Consider the following 25612-nt stretch of genomic DNA (forward strand, 5'->3'; position numbering starts at 1 on the left):
AAAGGCAAGGACGCTGGCAGGGTGTCCTGGGGGAGCCGCAAGGCTGAGGACAGTTTCCTGGTGCCACTAGGAGGAAGACGCAGCTCTGAGAAGGATCAAGATGTGCCTGATAAACAAGGTGCCCGCAGCCCTCAAACACACGCAGAACCCTAAGGCAGAAAAGGGCAGCAAAGCAAGGTAAACGGAGAGCCACCACCACGAGTGTGAGTGACACTGAGGTCCGCCTCTCCAACAATAGAACCTTTGCTCCAGTGGGGGTTCCACCCTGCAACAGGAAGTGCCAGCTCACAGGGGAGGTGGGAAGGTAAGGAAACAGACACCCAGAAGGGCTGTAGCCTCACAATAGCCTCCAGAGCCGTGCTTGTCAAACTTCGAGGTGCTTACCAATCACCTGGGGATCTTGTTGAAATGAAGACTCTAATCTAGTAGGTCTGGGGTGGGGCCTGAAATTCTGCCTTTCTAACAAGCTCTCCCAGGTGATGGAATGCTTCCCATCCACGCACCACATTTGGATAAGTAGGTTCTAGGCCACTTTTAAGGTAAAGAGAGCAAGTCCTGAAGGAGTGGGGAGGTGGGTAGAGAAGCCCTATCTGAGGTGCTGCCTCCTAAAAGGGCAATGTTGGGGTCAGAATGGTCTACAAGCTACAGGAGCCCCAAGGAGGGTGATGAGGCTCAGGAAGGAGATGCCTTCCTGGAGGATAACCTCCGTAAAGGCTTTCCTGGGGGAAAGCAGGTCAGGGAAAGGGTGGGGTCAAGCCCTCAGTGTTTGGGTCCCCAGTACAACTCAGCCACTCGGAACTGGTTCCCAGGAGCAGGAACCAGACAATGATCTGCAGCAAAAGTATCTCGAATTAGGAGCTGTGCACCAACCACCCTCCACAAAAAATTTCTGCCCCGTGTTCCCCTAGGGGAACGGTGACTGCAGGCCAGGAGACTCCGCAGCTGTGACTCACCCACAGAATCAAATCTGACCTCCGCAGGGCAGTACTCACGAGGCCCTGCACTTCCACTCCCCTCCGCCCTGCCCCTGCCCACCTTTCCAAGCCTAACCCCGCATTCTAGAGCGCGTCACTCTAGAGCTCCCCCTTCCATGTCTCTCACTCATCTTCAGATGTGTCCCCAACTCCACTGCTCCTAACCCTTCCAGACGCAGTAGTCTCTCTACCCCATCGCCTCGGCCTTCTCCCCGCATGTGTGTAGGAGCTCTTAGAAAGTCTGCTAGTTATCACTTTGATGGAGGATGCCTCGGGTGGCCCTCGAGGATGCTTCCCTCCTATAAGCGCCCTTTTGTCTCCCCCAGCGGCGCCGAGCGCAGTGCCAGACGCACAGGAAGTGCTCAGACACGGAGCTGGGGGGCAGCACGCAGGGACTCAGCCGGGCCGAGTAAGAGTCCCCCAAAGAACAAGGGGCATCAGGACAGGAGCCTGGAATCCCGAGCTCCGGGCCGCGCAGCGTCTCTGCGCCCTCCCGAGCCGTGGCCGGCGGTGACCGGAGCCGCTCCACGCGCCCGTGGCCGCCTTCCCGCAGCGCCCTCACCTTGTAAACCTTGCCGAAGGCGCCGTCGCCCAGCTCGCCCACGATCTCCCACACTTCATTGGGATCCAGGTCCCGGCGGACGTGTTCATATTCGCGGGACTTTCTCTTCTCGAAGGTAGACAGGCGCAGGATGCGGCGGAAATTGGCGAAAGCCATGGCTGAGGGCGCGGGAGCCGGGGGCGAGGTGGGGCCGGCTCCGGCGGTGGCTCGGACGGCCGCGAGGAGGAGGGGCTGGAGGACGGCGGCGCTGGGGGGTTCTCCCCAGACCCGCCTTTCCCCTCAGACCGATCCCTGTCAAGTGCGCCCTGGGCTGCGCGCGGCGGGAGCACCCGGAACCGCTCGGGCGGCCGCGGACCCCGCCCCGCTCGGTCCTGTCCGCGAAGACTCCACCCGAGTGCAGCCCGGCTCGCGCCGCGCCCCACGCCCAGCCCGCGAGCCCCGGGACGCCTTCTGGGACCCGGCCCCGCGCCCGCCCCCCGGCCCGGCTCCACCTGCCGCTCCCCGGCAGCGCCCGCAGACCCCCTAATTGGCTGCGGGCGCTCCGGGGCTCCGCCCGTCGCCGCAGGGCACTCTGGAAACTGTAGTCCCCCGCGCGCCGCGCGCCCGCGAGCCAAGAGCTAGGTTTGGGGGAGTTCAGAGGACCCCCTCGACGGGACGGTTCCAGGTCTGGGAGGCCAGCCGCGCTTCGTGGCCCCCCAAATTTCTATGGGATCGAGAGGAGAAGCGAACTGGCTTTTCGCAAGCGCCCACTGATTTGTTGTCTGAAGACCGAGAAGGTGAAGCGGCATTAAGCACGGAATCCGCCCCGCAACTATCCCGCCAGGCTGCTCTGCGAGCGCCCGCTTTTCAGTGGGGACGCCCGGCAGGCGAGGGCACCAGCCCGGGGCTACACATCCTGCCCGCGGATCCGGTGCGGGTTCCGCAGCGCGGTGCTGCCTCCTACTGCGCGAAATGCTGCGCCCTTCGGCCGCGGTTAGTCCCTGGAGAGCCCGGCTTCCCTCCCGGCTGGTTTCCTGCTTTTCAGGGGCTCCCGCACCGCGATCCAGGGAGAAAAAGCTCCTTTGGGAACTACTTACCACAGACTTCATAGTGGATCTTCAGATATGTTTGCATATTAAATATAAAGTTTCTGATTCTTAATTTCCCAGTATGAAAAATGAGCTCATTACAGATAAAACGAAAGCCTTTGGTCACCGTCATCCTCGGCCCTGGCCGTTGACTAGCTTCGTTGCCAGTTACTTGCTGTATCTTGAATACAGTACGTAAATGGTGAGAGTTCTGTTAGACTCCCCGCTTTTACTGCACCCACAGGCTTTCTTTTGCCCCGCCCCCAACCCTTAAATGAAAACCAAAGTGATCCCTCTAGGTTCCTGTCCGATTCCTTCTTCAGCTCTTCAATGCTGCAATGATTTTATCCCTAAATCGTTAGTTGTTAGTGGAAGTTGATCCATATAACAGCCTATCACATTACTAAAATCAGCACTACTTTGAAACAGTTTATATAACAGGAATTATTTGATGGTTTTGAGAAACCTCCCCATAAAACCATCTGAGCCAATTATCTTTTCTTAGTATTTCATCATTGATTACATTCTGGTTATTGATTATAGTTATTGACTGATTCACATTTTTAACTCCTTCGTAAGTCAATTTTCCTAAAATGATATTCTATTTATCTAAGTCTGTGCTGTCCAATATGGTGGCCACTAGGCATATTTGGCTATTAAGAACTCAAAATGTAATTAGTCCAAATAGAGATATGCTAAAAGTATAAAATACACACTGGCTTGAAGAGTTAGTATAAAAAAGGATTGTATGGTTTCAATTATATGTGGAATCTTAAAAAATAAAAAACTGAACTCATAGAAATGGAGAGTAGATTGGTTGCCAGGGGTGGGGAAATGGGTAAACGTGAACAAAGGGTACAAACTTCCAGTTATAAGATGAGTAAGTCCTGGCCATCTAATGGTGACTATACTTAACAACAGTGCACGGTATAGTTCAAAGTTGCTAGAATAGATCTTAAAAGGTCTCACCACACAAAACAAATAAATGGTAACTACGTGAGGTGATGGATGTGTTATCTTACCTTATTGTGGCAAACATTTCACAATATATAAGTGTATCAAATTATCACATTGTACATCTTAAACTTACATAATGTTATATGTCAATTATATTTCAATAAAGCTGGAAAAAAGGATTTTTAAGATATATATTGATTACAAATTGAAATATTTTGGATACATTGGGTTAAATAAAATGTTATCAAAACTAATTTCACTTTTTAAAAATGTAGCTACTAGAAAATGTAAAATTACAGTATATATCACATTATATATTTACTGGATAGAGCCAATTTACATTTTTGAATTATTGGCAAAGAAGTTGTATATAGTACTTGTATATGTATTTTAATCTCTTCCATATTAATAGTTTCCTTTCTTATTCTTAATTTTTTTAATCTTTTTTTCTCCTTATCACGCTTGCCAAAAATTTGTCTGTTTTTATTGATCTTTTCCTAAAAGCAGCTTTCACTCTAGATCTAATTACTAGTTTATAGAAAATCGAAGAGACAGAGGAACATGTTAACACATTGGAGATAAAATCTGCAAAGATCAGAATATTTTCCTGTATATGACAATCCAGATTTTTTTTTTTCAATCCAGATTCTTTAACAAATAAACTGCAAGAAAAAGTAAGATAGAAAGGGGGAATCTCGAGATACTTAGGAAACAGTTTAAATGTAATACATTGATCTGTTTGGGGTCCTGACTTGAATAATTCATCTATTAGAATTTTTAAAAGGTATATAATGTCTAATCACTATGTTGTACACCTGAAACTAATATTGTATGTGAATTATATTAAAATTCAAATTTAAAAACTTTTAAGAAGTTTGGGGAATTTTAATGCTGACTGGATGTTTGATAACATTAAGGAATAATTGTTTATTTTTAGGTATAATAGTATGTGGTTATGTTAAAAAATAGTCGCTGTTTTTGAAATATATTGTATTCAGATATTTACAGATGAGCAATCATGTCTGAGATTTGCTTCAAAAAAATCCAGTGATGGTGGTGGGTGAGTAGGGGGACTATAGATGAAATGAGATTGGCCACATTGGTAATTGTTGAAGCTGGGTGATGATTACATGTAGGTTTATTATATAATCTACTTTTGGATGTTTTAAATTTTTCATTATAAAGAACATAAAAGAAAAAAGGTCCTGATTATATACTAATCAAGTTTACTGCTTTGCTTTTTTTGGTTCACTGATTTGCACTTTGGTCTATAAAGAATTCCTTCTCTCTTTGGTTTTATTTACTCATTCTAGGGTTTTTTTAGTACTTTTTTGTGTGTTTTTCATTTTTTGTTTTCTAATAAATGCATTTAGGCTATACATACTCCTCTGAGAAACACTTTGGTGCATAGCACAGGTTTTCGTATGTGTATACTCTCGGTCATTTCTAAACAGTCTGTGATTTCAGTTTAGAACTTGTTATATTTTAGTGACAGAGGGATAGTGAAGTTAACAAGAAGGGATTTAGGACAAAAAAAAAGTCGATATCAAGGCTGGAGTACTGGGAGGAAACCATTGTAATTAAAAAAAAATTTTTTTTCCAACTACAGTTGACATTCAATATGTTACTTACAGGTGTACAGCATAGTGATCATACATTTATAAAACTTACAAAGTGATCCTCCCCTGAGCCACTGTAATTTTTTATTGACTGTTTCCTATAGTATTTTTATCTAGGAAGACCTTTTTCCCACCAGAGCGTCTCTCTATCCAACATTCTAGTTCTGAGGCAGAATTCTCTATTCTCTTTCAGAGCCTTTGGCTTAAAGAGCACCAGGATGAAACTGAAGCAAGGGTCGTTTCTGTGGTACCTCTATCTGGACAAACTATACTGCTTACTCTCCCTGAGAAATGTGAAGGCCTTGCTGGAATACTTTCACCTTCTCGATGTGCACAGAAACAATACCTTGAACGGTCAGTACCTTCAGAAATGTTTCCTCTGAGTCATCACCTGGTTTCCCATCGCCCCCGGAGACTTGAGATTGGTGGCAGTTCAGTAAGAAGGGTAAAACTGCTGGCTCTGGGGCTAAATCCCGGCTCCACCCATAATTCCTTGGTGACTTGGAGGACATGTCATCATCCTCTTTAAGTCTCATTTTCCTCATCTGTAAATGAAGATTCTAATACTAATGAAGTCCATCTCATACTTGGGGGTGCAGGTGGGGAGATAATTAAATGAGACAATGTATGGAAAATGCTTAGCACATCGAAAGGACTTAGTAAGTATTCGTTAGTATTATAATTATTCCTGGGGGCTGAGCCCCACTTCAGGCAGTAACCCTGAAGACCCCCTCAGCAAGACGTCTCATCGGTCAAGTGGGAGGTTTGAATCAGATAGATGAGCTGCAAGATCCCTTCTAATTCTTGGCACTTACGAATGACCAAAAAGTATTGATGATGTTGACCCTGCCTTTGAATGCACAAGCTACTAGAAGACCCATTAAAATACTTTAGGTGTTTTAGGACTGGGTATAAGTAAGGTACCCTATCTATTCTTTGTGACCTGAGAGAGATAAAGGTCATTTGTGAATTAAGGGTTTTTGTCCATAAAGATTTTTAAAAGAGTTCATTCAATCTTTAAACAATAATAAACAGACACCTTCATTTTCTCAATTTCATGCCTTTTTTTCTCTTTACGTATAGATTTACACAGAGTTTGTCAGCAAATCTTCACAAGAGCCCGGCCAGCCCCAGATAAGGCCACTGTAGCACCTAGCTGTAATTAGAAAAGCTGGGACTGAAACCCACAGAGTTCTGACTCCAAAGGCCACACACACACTTGGTCTCCCAGGAACGTTTGCTGAGAAGAGTCTGGTCTCCCTAGTAATTCAGTCACTCCCTGATGACGCAGTCCCCAAGAGGTGAAGTCACGCTCGTGTTGTCTGGTCACCAAGGGATTGGAGTGACCAGAAAAAGTGAAGGCACAGCCTTCAGCTTTGCCTTCTGGGGAGACTTGTGTAGGCCAGAGCTAAGTGGGTCAAAAAAACAGTGTTTGTTCAAGTAGCTCCTAAGTGCCATACTGAAATATTCAAGGACCAACTACATAAACATTACTGTGTGTGTGTGTGTGTGTGTGTGTGTGTGTAATATATGTACGGTGTTGTTCCCACATGCTCATAACTGGTGGGGAAGGGGTAGGCACATCAATGTCATCAGAAGCATGACACGGTGACGACTGGTTCACTGTGCTCTTACCTAGCTGAACTGGGACTCCAAACTACATAGACATTTTATGTACTTAGTGGAGCCCTATCTTATGCAGGAGAAAGTTTCTGTAACCAGTGGGTAAAGGGAAATCTCACGTAGACAAACTTACACGTGGAAATCCCTTAAGTACCATGGGCGATGTGTATAGTCTATGCAGCCACACACTACTGTAGAAATGTGTCACCATTTGTTTCTTCCCACCTTATAAACCGAGAGATGACTCATGAGTGAAATTTCAGGCACACACCGTGTTCTTTCAATTACAGTATTTTTTATCTGATTGTATGTGATTGAATACATTAACTAACGCGCAGAAGGTACGGCTACCCTGTGAAAAGGGCAAGGCTGTGGAGTCAGGCGGACCATTTAGATCCCTGCCGCCAGCCGCTGCTACAGCACGTAGGAGATTATTGGACATGCAGACTCCGCCCCACACCAGACTTCCTGAATCAGAATCTGTATTCTTACAAGATCCTCTCATGACTGGTATGCCTATTACAGTGCGAGCAGCACTCAAATAAGACTCCTTACTACCCAAGGCTGAGTACTAAAGGGTGTGATGCCACTTTCCCTGTAGGGTTGTCAGGGTTCCATGAGATGTGGCATTCAAGAGCCGAGCACCTGAGGTGTTCATTAACAGTTGTTCCTTTCCCTCTTAGCCAAAAGCATTCGCTTTAATATAAGCCTGAGGAATATGGATACTTTTATAGGAGTGACTTTTAAATTTCTCGTTGTAATTATCTCTTCAAGTGAAAGACCCTGGTGAAATGTCAGATTCTAAGTGCCCTAGGTTCCCAGTGATAATTAAGCTTCTTCCTTCCATGTACGAGAATCACTCTGTGCCTTTTATTGGTTACCTGTACACACCTGTATGCGCCACTGAGCGTAACAGCTGGAGTCAGGAACCAAGCCCTCTCGACTCTCATTCGCCACAACTCCAGATGTAGTGCTTTTCCACACAGCAGAAGGGCAATGAAGATTTGAGGAATCGTGGAAGGCACAGTGGCGAAGCCAGAAAAGTATTACCATTCCCATTCCCAGGTCACAAGCTTCCAACATCACTACCATTTATATGGCTCCCAGTTACTCAGCATTTTGGAGCTGTTTCAGAATAACCCATCTCCTTGTTTCCCACCTTACCAGACGTGCTGTTTTATCACTTCCTTCATCATGTGACCAACTTGAACCGGAGACAGATCATGACTGTGTTTAACATGCTGGACTGGAATGCTGTGGGCGAGATCGGCTTTGACCAGTTCTACATGCTGGTCTGCATACTGCTGGCACACCAGGCGAGTACGCGGTCCGGCTGTGGGCGGAGGAGGCCGAGCTTGGCAGCTGCCACCATCTTGCTAACAGTGACACTGAATTAAGAGTACACCAGAAATTTTCTTCTTTTTACTCAAAACAGGAAGAAAAGAATGTGGGGAAGGACTACGTTTGGTTCCTATATGGTCCATCTATAACCTAGACATTTCCAAGTCACCCAGCCTCTTGGCCCCTACGGCCGTGCCCGTCTTCAGCCCTCCCACGTCGCCTCTTTTTAAAGGACAGACCCCACCTATCATGTGCCTCCTTGGCATGCCCTTCCTTGCTAGTTCCAGCTGGTGATTCTTAGAGACTCACCAGTCTTCCCAATCGCCAAGTTCCCTCAGTGATCCCATTTCTCAGAGAATTTTCTGGAGGGGAAGAATGATGCAGATGAGAAGCGTTCTTCTTTGGATTCCCACCTTACCGCGTACACACTTTAGTGTGTAATTACCTCTTTACTCCTAAGGGAAAGGAGCCTCGCGTCTTCATCGTTTTATCACCAGTGCCGCGATGCTTCACAAGTAGAGTTTCACTGAACGTGAGGAAGTGCAATCTAATGACTAGAGCTCCGTCCAGCAGCACTGGTCACTACAGGGGGCATAAGTCCCCTTTGAAAGCAGATGCCAGAGCAGGACTGAGGCACTGACCACAGAACCCTTTCAACACTGAGCGTCTCTGATTTTTCCTTTTGCTTTTAGCTCCCTGGGGAACGGACTAGGGAATATAGGAGTCTTATAGAGAGTTTAAAAAGTAGTCGCAACAACACTGTCTCTTGTCTTGCCTCTTTCTCTCAAAATAGAACCACTTGGAAGAACAATTTATCTTCCGCCATTCCCGACCTGTTTTTGAGCTGCTTGACCTGAATGGGGAGCTGAAAATTGGTGTCGAAAACTTCCACATGTACAAGTTTCTCTTCAATATTAAGAAAAAGGACCTCCGAGAGCTCTACCACAACTTTGACATCACAGGTGACTGTGTAAGTGCAGAACCCCAAAGTGTGGTCTGGCAGCCTCTCCATCCAAAGGCAGAGGACAGTGTCTTACCACCGACAGAAGAGATAAGTGAAAAGAAAGGTGGGAAACCCTGGTCGAGTGTGGCATGCGCTGGGATCAGAAAAAACGAGAGATTTACAGGCCTGTGGAAGGGACAGGACTGAATAACTAAGAGCTGCATCCCACGATGTGGATACAAAAGTACAGAAGCTTAGAGAAAGAAATCTGCTTACAAGTTTAGAGAAGGAAATATATTAATATGGCAGGAGTTGGTGATGGGGAAGAGCATATAGAGTAAGTAGAAAGGAAAAATTCTATGAGGGGAACACGAGCAAAATTCTAAGAGACAACTCAGGTGAAGACAGTGAATGCTGCCTATGTAAAGAGGAAGTCCATGTTGGGGGAGCAAGGCAGAGCTAAGGTTGAAAAAGATGGATCACACTGTGAAGAACCTCGGGTGCCAGCCCGAAGCGTCTAGACTTGATGTTGTAGAAGAAAATGACTCTTGGTTCCTTTAGAGTCTATAATAGACTCTCTGTTCTGGCTTCTAGACTACAATCAGAGGATAATTTTGCCCTAATTACTGAGACTCTTTAAGTTTCCAAGTTTTTAAATGAGAAATGATTACAATCCTGCTGTCATCTGACACAAAGTATCAAATCCTTCCTACAATAATTTTTCTTTTTTTCCCCCCAACAAAAGCGTCTAACTTACAAGGAATTTAAGCTGTTCACTATCTTCACAATGGACAAATACCAGGAGAGGCAGAAAGCAGAGAAAAAGAAAAAGAATGAGAAAGAGAGAAGGCTCTGCTGAAAAAGAAAACATTACATGAAGTTAATGTGAGTCAAAAAAAAACTCTTCTTGGAATAAATGAATCTCAAAAAACATATGTAACTGTAACTGTTCACATGTTTAAAAATAAATTGAAAAAGCCAAAGTGGGTATCTTTACACAGACTTTGCTACATGATGGGTTAAAATGAGTGTCCCTCAAACAGCAAGCTCCTAATAACCTCACATACGACTCACAATGATATAATGTAAAGTAACCACTTTCTCTGCCCTTTTATGAGTTTAGTTTTTGGTATAATTAATGCCTTGAATAATTTTTAAATGTTTTTAACACGGGACTTTTGGCCCCTCCCTTCCGACTGTACTGTTAATGACGATTAACTACTATTTAGTAAATACTTGCTATGGGTCGGACAGGTGCTTTAGATGCATCACTTCATTTATCCTCCTAATCCTCTGAATTCGGTGTTATCCTCCATTTACAGATGAGGAAATTGAGTCCTACAGAGATTAAGAATCTTATCTAAGAACATACGGCTCCTTATTGGTAGAACCAGGATTCAAATTCAAGGTCAATTAGATGCCTGTGCCTAAGAGCATTTTTGTAAACTGTGTGGTTCTAGAATGAAACCAGGAAACTAAGCATTTACCTCTGATGGGCCCCACCTGAAACTCAGTGTCAAAACTAAAATTCAGTTGCACCAGTAAAGTGACACTCTTTTGAGAGCAGGAATACAACAAAACAGTCTGTCAGTGTTCACTTTACTACTTTTTTCTCAATTGTATTATGTGACTTAAACTTGTTTTAAATGTTTGTAGGGCTACCTCAGTTAAGTTTCATTGTTTCCACATTGAGTCAATCCACTGTGCTTTGAGGGTACAGCTTATCCGACCAAGTCCATCTAGGTGGTAAACTACATTATTACGGAGTCGTGGCTACAACAAAGCGTGTGCTTGTGCTTGTTCAGAGGCCTAGGCAGGGGCTAGAAGGGTGCAGCACTTCCAGGGCAGGTGACTAACTGGCTTGACTGAAAAGGTGACTGCAGTTCCAGCCCAGGGCCCCGGGACTGAATCCTCCACAGGCTACATCTGCTACAAAGAGGGAAGAACCTCAGAGGACGCTAACTACTAAGCAAAGTGAAATCACTTCTCTTCTACTGGTCCTTAGCTCTCATGTGTTATCATCACAGCCTCATGCCAAAAACAAAGACTAGAAAAGGCCAAACTGCCCATCTCCACAGGGGTCAACTTGGCTGACACCTGCCGAGATGGGCAGTTATCAACGTAAGCCGTCCCTAAAGGGCCAAAGAACAGAAATCACAGGAGACTGGCTGCGTACGGCAAAGGAGATTATCAGCCACAGCCCTCTTTTTTTCTCTTTTCCATAAGTAAAAACACTAAATCATAGCATTGGAGAGTTAAACACAAGGTATATTTGCTAATTTGTCCACATAACAAGAAAAGACCATTAAAAAAGTATAATCCTAAAAACTGTCATAAAGTGATTTTTTTTCCCCAGATCAATGGGAAACAGATGAAAATTATTCAATAAGTAGTATCAGGGAACCTGGGGTGGGTAACTGGAAAAAAGTAAATCTGGGCTGCTACTCTATTCCTTGTACCAAAATAAACCCCATATAATGAAACCATTAAAAAAAAAAAGACATCAGAAAAATTTTTTTTATAATCTCAGACTGGGTAAGACCTTTTGAAGTTAAGAAAATCCAGAAGTCATAAAATGTAAGACTGATATATCTCACCATGCAAAACTTAAAATTTGTACATGGTAAATTACACAAAAGCAAAAACAAATAATAAATACATGATAGAAAATGAGTAATTTCCTTAATATAGAAAGAATATTTACAAATCAAGGGGATAAAGACCAAAATGCACTAGTAAATGGGCAAACAATTCACAGAAAAAAAATACCAATGGCCTTAAAATATACAGTAAAGTGATAAATTTCACTCAAAGAAAAAACAAAGCAAAAACTGCAGGACACAGATTTTCACTTAGATTGTCAAAGATCAAAAGGTTGGTCAGAGTATAGGGAAATCAGAGCAGTCTTACTGCTATAGTATTAAACTGGTAAAATCTATTTGGAAGCCAATTCAGCATCTACTCTCTGAAGGTCTATACTCTTTGACCTCCCAATTCTCTCTGCTCAGGAGCGTATTCTACAAATGTACACAGACACAAAGGTGTAAGCTCTAGAAAAGGGCATTTCATGGCAGCATGGTTTACGGTAGTCAGACTGGAGACAGCCAAACTGACCAGAATTATAGAGTCTGACATAACTATGGCATGCCAGACAATGGGATACTACTGCAGCTGTAAGAGGAAGGAAGCAGAGCTAGCTCTACTTATATGGAACCACCTAAAAGTCACCATTTTAGAGAAAAATCTAAGGTGTAGAGTAGTATATGTATTTATAGGAAACACAGGGCCGGGTGGGTGAAAACAGGGCAGGGTGGGTAAATACACTCACAGAAACAGTGGTTCTCACATTGGGATTCCCCAGACCAGCAAACGCTGCATCCAGAAACTTTCAGAAATGCAAATTACTGGGCCTCACTCAGACCTACTAACTTGGCACCTCTGAGGAAAAGAGTCCAGCAATCTGTGTTTTAACAAGTCTTCCAGGTAATTCTGCTGCATGTTCAAGTTTGAGAACCATTGTGCCAGAGCATCTTTAAAGATATCCAGAAAACCGGTAATAGCTATTAACTCTGGAGAGAAGAAATAGGAGATGAGGAACAGGAGTGAAAGAGAGACTTTTGACTTCCGTATGGTCAGATTCTTTTTCTCCATGCGTATGTATCACCTATTTTAAATAAAAATTTAACAAAGCCTGCCACTTTGATCCAAAATGGATAAGAAATGAGCTCAGTGCTCCTGAAAAACTGAATCATGAGTTTTGGTTTACAGCACGATTCTTAAAAGAAAGGAACGACAACCTATTTTAGACCATGATTTCAATGCAGAAGATAAAGCATATCTATAAATAACCATGTATGGTTTGGTATAGCAGAGCCTAAGTCTGGTGATAATGAACTTGTTTTTTATTGAGCTGAGGTTTTATAAAGGAGGAAAACCTTTTTAGAGGTTTTATCAGAATGAGGCAGATTACCCTTATTATAGAGAGTAATAACAATTAAAAACTCAGAATAAAGGCAAAGACAAAGAGAAAAATTGAACTTTTTTTTTTTTAAAAAAAGCACAAAAACCCTACATACTAAAATTGTACACATCAAGTATTGGTCCAATCTTATATCAGTCTATTTACAATTAAACAGCACCATGGTTTTCTTACCTAGGTTAGTTTAAACATGCCCAGAAAATTGTTATTCAAAGCACATGTTCCTTTAAAATAAACTCTTAAGAAAGTCCAAACCCTCAACAAACAAAAAAGACTTTTTACCAACCATAGATTATTGATGATAAAGCCAAATTTACTTAAGAAAAATAGATTTGAACAATTTTTTTTCCAGTTGACAAACTTTGAGAGATGTTGCTATTCAGTGTGGCACACAAATTAACAAAACTTTTTAATGATAGAGCATTAAATGCCCTCACATACCTCCACCTCCATATACAAAAATACTCCTTTGGAATTAATGCTGCTGTATCTTCTTGAATTTAGGTTCAATTATTACCAGCAAACCTAAATTAAATGTAGCCACAATGTTTAAAATAGTTGCATTAAAAAGGAAGTAGTTAAAGCTCTCAGAAACATGACATATTACAATTATAAATTATATCTAATAGGCTATAGGAAGTTTAATACCTTTTTAAACATTACATTTAAACTAATTAGCAGTTTCATTTTGCCATTGAAATTAATAATGGTGCTTCACATCCAAACAGGTGTGGAGGTTTGTTTCCCAACTGCAAACTGCATACATGCCTTCTTCCTCTACTATTCCATCTCATATATTCTCAGGGGTACAGTGATCATGTGGTAACCCCCCCTCTAATGAAACAAACCTTGAGAAGGCTCCAAATTAAATATCCTCAGCAGCTTTATTCCAGTCATAGTATCAAAGAATCAGGTTATCTTACCAGATTTTTCAGTCCTCTATGAGCAAATCTGCAGATGGTTCTTAATTTGCCTCCTTGCTGGGAAAGATGAGAGGAAAACTGTCATCCACCATAACTAAGGTAACAGTGAGCTGGAAAGCACTAAAGTATGAAGCAACATTTCACCATTTGGTCTCACTGCTGATGTTTAAGTGACGTCAGTAAATCTTTCACATTAGTCAAATATAAGTTGGAATATCCTCTAAAAGACTGAAAATAGGTACAATTCTCTCAGGCACAGAGAGAATGAGTTTTCCTCACACCCTTCCTGCAAACTAGGGGAGAAGAGACAATTACTTTATTATCCTACAGTCGGAATAGCTGTACTTGACTCCTTGCATTCCCTGGCCCAGTATCCATGCATCTGGGGACACAGTTAGTTCTGAGAAGTTCCAAGAAGAATAAAGAGAACAATTAAGGTATGATATAGTACTGATCTTCTAAGCCTAGCTATGGAAACAGCTTCGTTATACAGACATTGCAAAATAGCTATACAGCAAGGACAAGAGTATCCAACTGACTACCCGTTGAAGATCAGAGATCTGATTGCACTGACTAAATTATTGCGTAGTGTTCCAGAAGGGTGCCTGCCATCAATGTGCTCGAAGGCACCAAAACTTAGTGTGAATGTAAATAAAGAGCTCAACGTAAGTGGTGGGAAGCAATACCGAAACACAGTTTGCCAGTATCTAATCCTTTATGACTAAATATTAATTGAGCGAAGAATTAAGACCAGAATAGAAGCAAAACTCAAATACTGCTCTTTCCAATTTACATTTTAAAAAGCTCAAGTTTTATAACTGTTATTGATATCTGGAAATTATATTTGATTTGTTTTTATAAAAATTCTGTATTCACAAGGTGCTTGGTGCTGTCTTCATGGATGCACTATTCTATTTACAATTCAAATCATTTAAATACAGCCATTATGTAGTTGCTGGATGTTTTTAAAATAAATGATTTTCTATTTCCTAACTGCCCCTCAAATTAGAAATTGTAATTACATGAGTCTCAAAGGCTAGCTCTTTGTTTTATTAATTAATTTTGTTGGTCTCCATCACAGATGGAATTTTTCACTGGTAATTCCTCAGAACTAAATCCATTCATACGGAATTCAGAGCAGTGAAAATAAATTTCACGCTATAGAGTAGGAAACAAGAAAAAAAGAGCGGGGGTGGGATCTGGGGACCAGCCAATAGGACCAGCTCAGTTCTCAACTGGTGTTGGGTTTTGCAAAGGTTGGCTCATTATAACCTGCACAACATAGTCCTTTGGGATCTTCAGCTCTTCCAGCTTCATCTTGTCAGTGAGAGGTCTGCCAGAGAAGAACCACCGCTGACTACACGGTTCCACCCCTTCTGCCGCGTGGAGCCGCCTCTTCATGTGATACACTGTGTCCGTACTGCGGACCACAAGTTTGAGGTCCTTGCCCGTGGAAAGGCGCAAACGGAGCTGGCATTCATACCCAGAAGTGGGAGGTGGCTCGGGGATCTCTAGAGTCTCTGTGTCGCTCTTTTCCTCGATCATGTTGATTGGCGGTGCCAAGCAGTAGACTGGAAGCTGGTATCTGTTTCCCAGCTCATCGTAGCATTCTGTAAGTGCACCTGCAGGAAGAAGATACGAATGAGAGTTTAATCTAAATGAATGCATGCTTGCTTACACCACGCAAAATGCTCACACGTCTCTTGCTAGCTTGCCATTGTAGAGAAAACAATTAAAATAAGGCCAGTCACTGACCATCAGTGATGATAATCAAGGCCCATGACCAATTATTTGAGTGTTTACCTAACTCTACATTAACCATGACGCTAGCTTCTTACTCTCACCTCATCTAAGTCATTTCATACCGAATCGCACTTTCATTAAAAGATAAAGGTCAAGAAAGCACACAAAATTCAAATTACACTGGGATACCTTCATCAGCTACCTTAAAAAAAAGAAAGAAAAAGCCTAAAACAGCTCCCTAAGCCCAATTCCTCACAACGCAGTGTTCTAAAGCAGTTTTCTGAGTGTCTAGAGGTTCTGAGGTCCTCAGGCCTTAGTCCAAGAAGATCACAAACTAGAGATGCCGCTAGCTCCTGGCTTCTACATGAATCTCATCAGAAAAATTACCACAGAAATGAGAGGGGTGTTTTATTTAACCCTAATTAGTTACCTATTACAGAGAAGCTGGGGGTTAAAAAGGAAGAGCAAGAAAGCAGGGATGCACATGCACAGAGAAATGGCCTCAGAATGAAACCAAGCCTGCTAACACCTTGATCTTGGACTTCCAGCCTCTAGAACTGTGAGGAATAAATTTCTGTTGTTTTACTAAAAAATGGGAGAGGGAGAACAAAAGGGGTACAAGTTTATAACCAGCTGGCTCAAAGGAAGGAAAAAAGCATTTGTGGTTTAAAAGAAGGTATTAAAGACTAATTTTTTTATAAAGCATAAACTGCACTACAATGACAAGGATTTCCCCTGAGGAGCTTAAAAGTATAATTAATGAAGGTTTTATTGTAAGGTTATTTATGTGTCCTTTGCTCAAACTGGAACATTAATGTCAGCTGATTTTCAATTTGGATAAAAGAACAAAAGCATCTACCATAGTCAAAACACTTATATACAGGCTAAAGAATATGGGAAGTTATCAATGAACAAATAAGTTACTGAACTGATCTGTGTGGCCACGACCAACAGGCTGAAAACACAGAGCATCAGAAATGAGACTGGAACAGTCGCCAACCCACCACGGGGACGATCAGGTCCGCTCTCTAAGTTACATCATATGGGCTGCGGCGCGAGCTAAGTCACCAGGCACAACACACACAAATTTCCCCTTTCCTTTGTTGAAAAATATTGCTCAGCCTGTGTTGCTCACTAATTAATCGGAATACTGCTATTGTAGAAATGGATATACTTCAAGTACAATTGTGATGACCGGCAGTTGTCTACACTCGTAACCATTACATTGCAATACCTGTTCTTTATAAACAGAAGTAGTATAGTCAGTCGTGCGAACTTCACTGTTTATACTCAAATACTTCATATGGCCTAGTCCTGAGGCAAAGAAACCTACCAGTGCCGTTCAGACGGGCTGGCCATCAGGAGAACAAAAGGAAGTGAAGGGTTCACTAAACACCCACCACCTCTATTAAGGGAACACCTTCAGATACATATCCCACTGATATTGGGGGGGTCAGTCATGTCAACCTGATAGGTACAAGAGCATATTTACACAATTGTTCTGCTAGAAAAACATTCTCTTAGAGAGGCATCATTCCAAATAATTACCTTTGGAATCAGGAAACGAAGATGAAATTCCCAGCCTTGTTATTAATTAGCTGTACAGCCTTGAGCAACATTCTTTAACCTGAAATACCTTTCTCCATCAGCAAAATAAGGCAGAATCAAATTGACCTCTAAAGTGGTTTCCAGGTTCACATACATGCTTCTTTACCTTCACGCACCCCAACAGATAGGAAACAGCAGTACTGCAAACAAAAGCAAACTGCAGGAACACAGGCGTCTACATTTTCAGGCTCCCTAGAAACTAGGACAAGAGGTGTCATGGCGGCCTTTTGTACAGTAGTGCGTACCAACCTCAACACACACGTAAAATCTAATAGACACTCAGGCTCTTCCTACATCTGAATACTCACTCCTCCATCACAATGGAAAGCCGAGTCTTTTCACTTCTGCCCTTCAGCCCAGCAAGGCAGGGGTTCAGTTTTCAGATTTGAATGGGCGAGAATAAAAACTCCATGGAAGAGGTACAGCTGGACAGCTTATCTCTTATGCCAGCTCAGGCAGAGCTCCTATCTATAATGCTGGAAATAAGCTCTCCAGACTCCTTATTGCTTAGAAGCTCCCATACTTTAATATTTCTGGGAAAGGTAACTTGTGTTGTATTTAACACAAAGTTTTCTGGTTTATGCACTCTTTTCCTTACTTCTGCCTGTCAAATTATAATCTGAGTTATAAATATGCTCTAGTTTCAAATTAAAGTAAAAACTAAATAGGGGGAAAAATCCAGACCACGAAGGCAAATTTGATTTAATTATATTTTTGTCTATAGCTTTAAATATCTGGGATCATAAAGTATTATTAAAAATAACTGAAGAAACATAGTATTGGGGAAAAGAGTAAAAGCAGTTTGTAGAGTAATAATCTCAAACGTACAAGTTTAAACATGAAAGCAAACACTTAAGGGTGCTTACTACTGTATATGAGATGATGGGTATTAAATAAGCTTATTGTGGTAATCATTTCACAATATATGTAAGTCAAACCATTATGCTATATACCTTAAACTTATACAGTGATGTAAGTCAATTATATGTTAATAAAACTGAAAAAGAGTGCTTACTAGTTCTAGCTCTAAGCATTTTATATACATTAACTTTTAATCCTCACAGTAGCCCTTTAAGTTAAGTCTATTATACTCATTTTACAAATGGGAAAACTGAAGCAGAGAGAAGTAATTTCTCCAGGATCGCAGTAAGTGACAGTGAATAATGGGATTCCTGAAGAAGTAAATGCACAGCACAGGGCTTGGTTCCCGGGTGAGTGACATGGTTAATGGAAAGCAGGAAATGTGCTTGGAAACAAAGGCAGGGGACAAACACAAGAGGAATGAAAAAACAAACACGGACGACAAGGAGGAAGAAACCAATAGTTCCAACGCGGCCGACAACGTATTTGCCAGTGACGTTGACAGTAAGTCCAAGGAAGTGGGAGTGGAAGATCGGGCAAAAGAAAATGGTGACTAAAAGGAGCATCACTGCTGTGAGGCCGCCATATGTAGTAACAAAATGGACATATTACTGTCACTGTCTCATCTACAATATTTGCACAAATATTGAGAATGTGTGAAAAATAGGGCACAGCTAAAAGATGGAGAGTTTTGCTTTAAAGAAACCCTGTGTGCTTAAACACAAAGGGAAGGAACCACTCTAAAAGTTGCTAATGTAGGGATTTTTCTACCTTTCCAAAATCACTTTCATCTGTGTTTGCATTTGCAATTTATAAAAGGTCTTAATTACCCCCACTGGCCATTAGGGGTACAGTTCATTGAGCAATTCTTCACTAGTTCTAAAGGAGTTCTAGCCAGGCTGCTTACATTGCTCACCAAACGTCCTCTGTGGAAGGACACACTTTTTTCCGTCTCCTCGCAAACCCACTGTAGACCTCGAGTCCTAGCAGAGACAGATGGCCACCAGGTAGATGACTGCCAGGGCATATCACCTCCCCAGGTCAGGAAGCGCTGAAAGCTCCCCATGGTAGGAAGAAAGCTGCCAAGACTCCACCTTCTGCTCTGGTTTCATACAGAACTTCCTGAAGTTGTTTTTATTTATCTTCTATCTAGATAACTGACTCAGATATTCTATTTTCCTTGGTCAACTGTTTTCTATGGCTGTTTTTAGTTAGGCTTCAAAATATTTCACAAGGAAAGTATAAAGATAAAACTAAATTACATGCCAAACAATAAAAATAGCTTTACTAAATGCCAGAAAGTCTAACACTTTACTCCTCAAGCAAGTCAAGAAAAATGTCTTTTCAGGCGTTCAAAGGCCCCACTCCTTACTCTTCTGCTCAGTTCTGTAAGACTGCATCTCAGTCTTGAAATTTTTTATCACTTGATAAAAAGCTCCATAAACAAACCTGTAAAAACTTAAAAATCAATTTTTGCATAGGGAAACTTCTGGGGATATGAAAATATCCTTATTGTGGCGTTTCATGGGTATGTACATGTCAAAGCTGACCCAGCTGTACACTTGAATGTGTGCTGTTTCACATACTCCAGTAAACCTCAATATAGTTCAAAAATTTAGTGTTTAAAATACATTGGCAATCTGATATGGAAAATTGCCTTCGAAATTAGGCAGGCAGTGTCCTAGAGCTGCAAGGCTTTTGTTACATTGGGGGTTTCTTCCAAAGTCTATGGAAACGTCATTTTTCTTCCTGACTCCTCTTTTCCACTGACCCAGAAGGCATGAAGTCTACTTTTCAACAAAAGTGACTTCCTATGGCAAAGGAAGGCCTAAACACAGAGCTGGACACGGCTAAACAAGACAGGAACACTGAAACTACAGAATGCAAAGGGATGAAAGAGTGGTCAGAACTTTGATTCAGGTGGCCCTCGGAGCCTGCTGGAGAACAGAAGACTGTGAACCTGAAAGGAGGAGCAGTGGCTTTGGAGTTGATCACACCTAAATTTTAAGTTAGATCATAATTTTGGACAATCTGACCGTTTCCTCAAAGATTACAGTATCCACCTCACAAAGTTGTAAGGATTAAATAATAAAACACATGCAAAATTGCCTAACATATATAATACAGAGAAAACACTCAATAACGTTGCTTCCCTTCTCACACAAGTTTTAAATGTCAGAACCAGGCTTCTGGGGAAGAGCTCACCAATAGCAGTAACACGAGGATCAAAGTTTCACAAAGTTTGAGTCCACTGCTTTCTGCTTCATGTGGCTCTCTACAAACCTGAATTACAATAATGTCAAAAAGGCCATCAAAAAAGTACCCTTCCTCCTGATATTAGGAGCAGTCCTTCAGGACTAAAAATTACAGGCTCTTTCATGCAAACACTTTGCTGGGAATTATATTAAGCTTGTACCTGGTAGTCAGGCTTTAGGAGAAGCAGGTTTAGCTATCTCATTCCACCAAACTAGCAAGACTGGCATTCAGAGCACCAAGTCAATCACCTCACCTGGCAAGCACAGGCGCAAGTGGCTCAGTTTGTATGCATCGCGAAAGTCACATGATGGTTAGACCGTGATTAAGAGCTTGTGTAACATTTTGCCCCATTTCTAAGGGAACAATGATCTTCATTCCCAGCTCTTTGGAAGGGGCAGAGGAACAGACCAGAAGTACTTGGACGCGGAGGTTTATTTAAGTATGACCTGGCCTCATGCAAGTCGAAGTTGGTGCAACATACTCCCTGGGACCACAGCAGGAACCCCGCTTTCCCTCCACCCACATCAACCACTCAGGACGGCAAAGAACGGAGGACTTCTACAGAGACAAGCCTACTAACTCAGGGACAACCTCCCACCTCAGCTGTTTCAGGGTCTCTGCTCCTCTAATTGAAGAAAAAGGATGGAAGCAGCAGAGGACTGGATAAATTTATATTTTATAACTCTAAATCATTTTTGTTTCTTTGAGGAGAGAAAGAAAAAGGATATAACAATTAATTTATGATTACTCAGTCATCAGATCCTTTCTTAAGGCTCTGTTGTATTTCTAAACACAACAGTCTGGTGAAAATCCTGTCTCCCGTGTGTGCAATGTATCTTCATGCTGTCATTCCTAAGCTTTATGTTCATGACTTAACTTATTAGTTAAGTTTATTAAATGACAGATTCTTATAGGGACCTTTAAAGAACCCAGAATTCATGGCCTGCTTCCTAATGGGCCCTCTAAAGCTCTTAAGGGAAATAGAAACGAGGCCTACACATATGCATTTCCTGCTTATACGTGTCTTAAAGAATCTTTCTGTTTCTCTTTAGTATTAATAGAAGTACATATATTATTTTAAAGTACAGTTGACCCTTGACCAACACAAGGGTGAGGGGCACTGACCTTATTACCCCCGTGCAGTCAGAAATCCATGTATAACTTCTGACTCCCCAAAAACTTTACTCACAGCCTACTGTTGACTGGAAGCCTTATTGGTAACATAGTCGATTAACACATACTTTGTACGTTATATGTATTATACACCATATTCTTACAATAAACTAGAGAAAAAAATGTTATTACGCAAATCATAAGGAAAAAAATACACTTAAAAGTATTTATTGAAAAAAATCTGCATGGAAGTGGGCCCACATAATTCAAACCTGTTATTCAAGGGTCAACTGTATTCTAAATAGTATGCGAGGGACCTAAAATTAACATTAGACCTGAAATTAACATTGAAGATTACTTTATGCAGTCACTTTACAGAAAATAGAGATGAAATGACTTGGCCGTGGCATTAAGCTGTTATTAGTTATTGTTAGATTCAGGACTTGAGTTCAAAATCTCGATTCCATGACTTACTTATACCTTGGGAAAATGACATAACGTCTCTGAACTTCCGTTTTCTCATCGATTTAAAATGGGGATTGTTGTAGGTGATTATTACAGGCATGGGAATTAAATAACATCAATTCAAAATATGAATAATTAGTATTTTATTATTCCTGATTCTCAGTCCAAATGTTCTTTCCTCATACAGGCTCCGTAATACATAGAAATGCTCTATTTATGCAATTTATAAGTACCTTAGTTTTAAAAATCTTAAATTGTATTTAAGGGCATAATTTAATTTATGTACATTTGATATTTTTAGATAAGAATACGAGGAAAAAGGGGGGGTAAATTTCCAGGCAACTCCTCTCCGACCTATATTTTGAAAGTGATTAAAAAAAGGTTGAGTTTGTAAGAATTCTTTTCTACCTCTCATACTCCTCAGCATGAAAAAGGACAAAAGAAACAGGCCTTGAAGAGCCCAAATGAAGAACTGGTAACGTTTAGCCACAAGAAGTAAGAAGACTAAAGTTGGAATTAAATCTTTAAGTGCGAGAAAGGTGTTTGAGAAATAGCGAGTGGCTATTCCTCCTACACAAGAAGGGTAAGAGGGGAGCTTTTCCATTTTAATTGTAGGGAGATGGAAAACACATTCATTGTAGATGCTAAAAGAATAAAAACAACCTTTCTAGGAAATTAGAAGGTAGGAAAGGGGAGGAGGCAATTTTTAAAATCCTTTTTAATATTCTGTATAATAATTCTAAGAGGCATTAAGTCCCCATCTTTACAAGACAAACGGATACTGTTTCTGAACAAACTTTAACTGAAAATTAATGAACAGTTACTATGAACCCAAACTCTGTGAAAAATGAAAATAATAATCACCTTTTTTACCCTGTCTACACTAATTTGGGCAAGCCACTTAATCTATAACCTAGTTTCACTGGCAAAATACTAAGAAATTTTTTCAGGATGTTTAGGTAATGGCAAAATAACAATCACTGAAAAGGAAATAAGCTCAGTAAGAAATTTAAAACCATGGCTTTCCAACTTGGGCCCGTCAGGATGACTCCTGCAAAGAAGGGCGGCAAGAAAAGAAGAAGAAGGTCCATTCTGCCATCAATGAAGTAGTAACCAGGGAATACACCATCAATATTCACAAGTGGATCCATGGAGTGGGTTTCAAGAAGTGCGCCCCTCGGACACTCACAGAGATTCGGACATTTGCCATGAAGGAGATGGGAACCCCACATGTGCGCACTGACATCAGACTCAACCAAGCTGTCTGGGCCAAAGGAGTAAGGACTGTCCCATACCGCCCCAGGTGCGGTTGTCCACAAAGCGCAATGAGGATGACGGCTCGCCAAAGCAGCTCTATGCGTTGGTTACCTACGTACCTGTCACCACATTCAAAAATCTACAAACAGTTAATGTGGATGAGAACTAACTGCTGATTGTCGAATAAAGTTATAAAACTGAAAAAAAGAAAAAAAGAAATTTAAAACCATGAGTGAGAAATGCTGTGTAAATCATGAAAAATAAAGCTCTTCTAGGACAGAGAGGCTGTGCAAAAGGGGTACCAGATATCAAAATCATCCAGGGAGCTTTTCCGTAACACACACGTCCACACCGTCCTCAGCCTGCGTCATAATTTCCAAAGTGAAAATACACGCACACATATGAAATTCCTCAGTGGTTATGACACCAACTTCTCTATTAACAAGCCCTATTGCCATTTGAGAATAATGAACTAAAGAATTATCACTGATACTAATAGAGGAAGATAATTAAAAAATACAGAATTATTTTGTGCTTGGACAAAGCAGGATTACAATGAGTACAACCTCATGATTGGAACTGAGACAAGAATAATCAATGGAACCACCATACAAAAAAAGAAAGGAAGGAAGAAACATGGAGAAAGGGTGTTTTTGTTGTTTCCTTTGTCAACACATAGGCAAAAAGGCCATTGACAAACACATAATGTTTGTGTACATAACACAGATACTAAATACAACGTAAACCAAAAAGGATACAAATCCTTGCTTATATTGAGCATAGAATCTAATAAAACAGACAACACAGATAATACAAGACATACACAAACAACATTTACAAAGACATTTTCATACAGTATTCAAACTTTAAAGAACTTTCTATAGTTATTTACATTGGGAAGATAATACGAACCAGGTTGAAATAATAAAAGGATTATGGGAAGAGAAGACAAAGAGGGTGCGATAAAAACAAGAAAGATGTGATTGAAGAAAGCTTAGAAAGGAGAGTATGTCCCAGGATCTCTTCAGATCATCTGTGATCAATTCATTACTCTTACAGGCAACCCTGACAGAGGTAGATGAAGGGGATAGGGACAGATCAGGTGTGGGATGATCCTAAACTATGTCCTCACTGCTTTGGTATCCAATTAATAAATCTACTACTGTTGCCATTGAATCAACACAATCTCAAAATTCCGTTAGGCACATGCCCAAGGCAGAGTCCCCTAAGAGCCAAAGAAAGATGTTACCAGTAGACAGTACATCCAGAAAATGATCAAAATCTATAATTAAAGATTTTGGTTTAATTAAACCAAAATATAATTAAAGGAATTGACTTGTTAATGTCAGAATTCAAGAAATACAATCATTAGCACTACGACTTACAAAGTGCTTTTTGGACTATGATAAACAATTTACATGTGCTATTATCACATTTAATCCATACAACCACCCTATGGGGTAGGTGGTCACAATCCATATTTTACAGGTGAGAGAACGAAAGCTTACAGAAATGATCTGCATAAAGTCACATAACTGTAAGGAATACTATAGAGGCAGGAAGTAAGATTAGGTCTGATATCAAAGCCTGAGCTAAACAATGGCTAAAGTCTATGCTATTTTAAACTCAAAAGGTTAAGTACTTTGGAATGTATAGGGTATAACACAAAATATATCCAAAGTAAAATTTCAAATATGTAATTACACCAAAAAGATGGAAGGGATTTCAGCAATATCACTAAGTAGGTCTAGGTAAAAGCATGTAACTAAATAAATTATAAGCTGATGGTGAGTTAGAGTCGATACAGAATACAATTCAAAAGTCCACCTAAGAAATATTACACTAGTAAGTTTCAGATATGAACAACAAGAGAATTCAACCAAGGGTACCAATATTAACACTCAAAAAGTTATTACAGAGCTTTGAAAGATGAAAACTCAGACATCAGTTTGATTCTCTCACACTAAAGTAGAAAATATTTCTTAAACATAGAAGGGGAGTAGAGGCTCATGCAACGCTCTCAAACTTCCAAGAATTAGTCTCCCTTTCTGTCAGTTAGTAGGGCTGCCAGCAATATCCCTTTTCTAGGCAACTCACACAGATAAGCAGAGATGAGGGACTGGAGTCTTTATAGAGCTCTGAGCCTGTATCCAGTAGGACAGGCATGGGCTCTCGCCTTCCATTAAACAGAGCTCCTCTGCCTACATGAACTTGTAACCGAGGCCACAATTTATAGAACACAATCAGATACTCTGATGGGTGACTATAATAAATACAAAGTAAGGAAGTCAAAGTTCCAAGGTTCTGGACCTCAGGCTTCT

The 25612-nt window shown here is 41.2% G+C and overlaps 3 protein-coding genes and 1 pseudogene across 6 annotated transcripts in view; 2 read left to right on the top strand and 2 right to left on the bottom strand.

Moving 5' to 3' along the window:
* STK10 (serine/threonine kinase 10) overlaps positions 1-2001 on the bottom strand; it is an 88496-nt gene extending 86495 nt beyond the window's left edge. Inside the window, exon 1 of the mRNA XM_033096140.1 lies at positions 1537-2001. Coding sequence (XP_032952031.1) covers positions 1537-1692 — 156 coding nt within the window. The 5' untranslated portion in view covers positions 1693-2001. The remainder of the gene's footprint in view (positions 1-1536) is intronic.
* Positions 228-9882, top strand: EFCAB9 (EF-hand calcium binding domain 9). Of its 2 annotated transcripts, none has more exons than XM_033096152.1 (4): positions 228-304; positions 5373-5533; positions 7970-8118; positions 8937-9882. In XM_033096152.1, exons 2-4 carry the CDS (start codon positions 5398-5400, stop codon positions 9291-9293), a joined length of 642 nt encoding a protein of 213 aa, XP_032952043.1. In that variant the 5' UTR covers positions 228-304; positions 5373-5397; the 3' UTR covers positions 9294-9882. The 2 variants fall into 2 exon arrangements, with proteins under 2 accessions (XP_032952043.1, XP_032952044.1); XM_033096153.1 differs by lacking the exon at positions 228-304 and adding an exon at positions 2102-2508.
* A 3475-nt stretch (positions 9883-13357) lies between these two features.
* Positions 13358-25612, bottom strand: part of UBTD2 (ubiquitin domain containing 2) — a 40332-nt gene continuing 28077 nt past the window's right edge. For all 3 annotated transcript variants that reach the window (XM_033096785.1, XM_033096783.1, XM_033096784.1), the window contains one exon: positions 13358-15610. In XM_033096785.1, the coding sequence (XP_032952676.1) occupies positions 15213-15610 (398 nt within the window). In that variant the 3' untranslated portion in view covers positions 13358-15212. The remainder of the gene's footprint in view (positions 15611-25612) is intronic.
* Positions 23079-23460, top strand: LOC117016944 (60S ribosomal protein L31-like; annotated as a pseudogene).

Source organism: Rhinolophus ferrumequinum, chromosome 24, assembly GCF_004115265.2.
Source record: "Rhinolophus ferrumequinum isolate MPI-CBG mRhiFer1 chromosome 24, mRhiFer1_v1.p, whole genome shotgun sequence".
Lineage (NCBI taxonomy): Eukaryota > Metazoa > Chordata > Mammalia > Chiroptera > Rhinolophidae > Rhinolophus > Rhinolophus ferrumequinum.

Excerpts from the sequence above, each read along its gene's own strand:
- EFCAB9 (XM_033096152.1), top strand. The coding sequence starts at position 5,398 with ATGAAACTGAAGCAAGGGTCGTTTCTGTGGTACCTCTATCTGGACAAA. Across the intron at positions 5,534-7,969 it reads CAGAAACAATACCTTGAACG|ACGTGCTGTTTTATCACTTC; the intron begins GTCAGTACCTTC and ends CCACCTTACCAG. Across the intron at positions 8,119-8,936 it reads GCATACTGCTGGCACACCAG|AACCACTTGGAAGAACAATT; the intron begins GCGAGTACGCGG and ends CTCTCAAAATAG.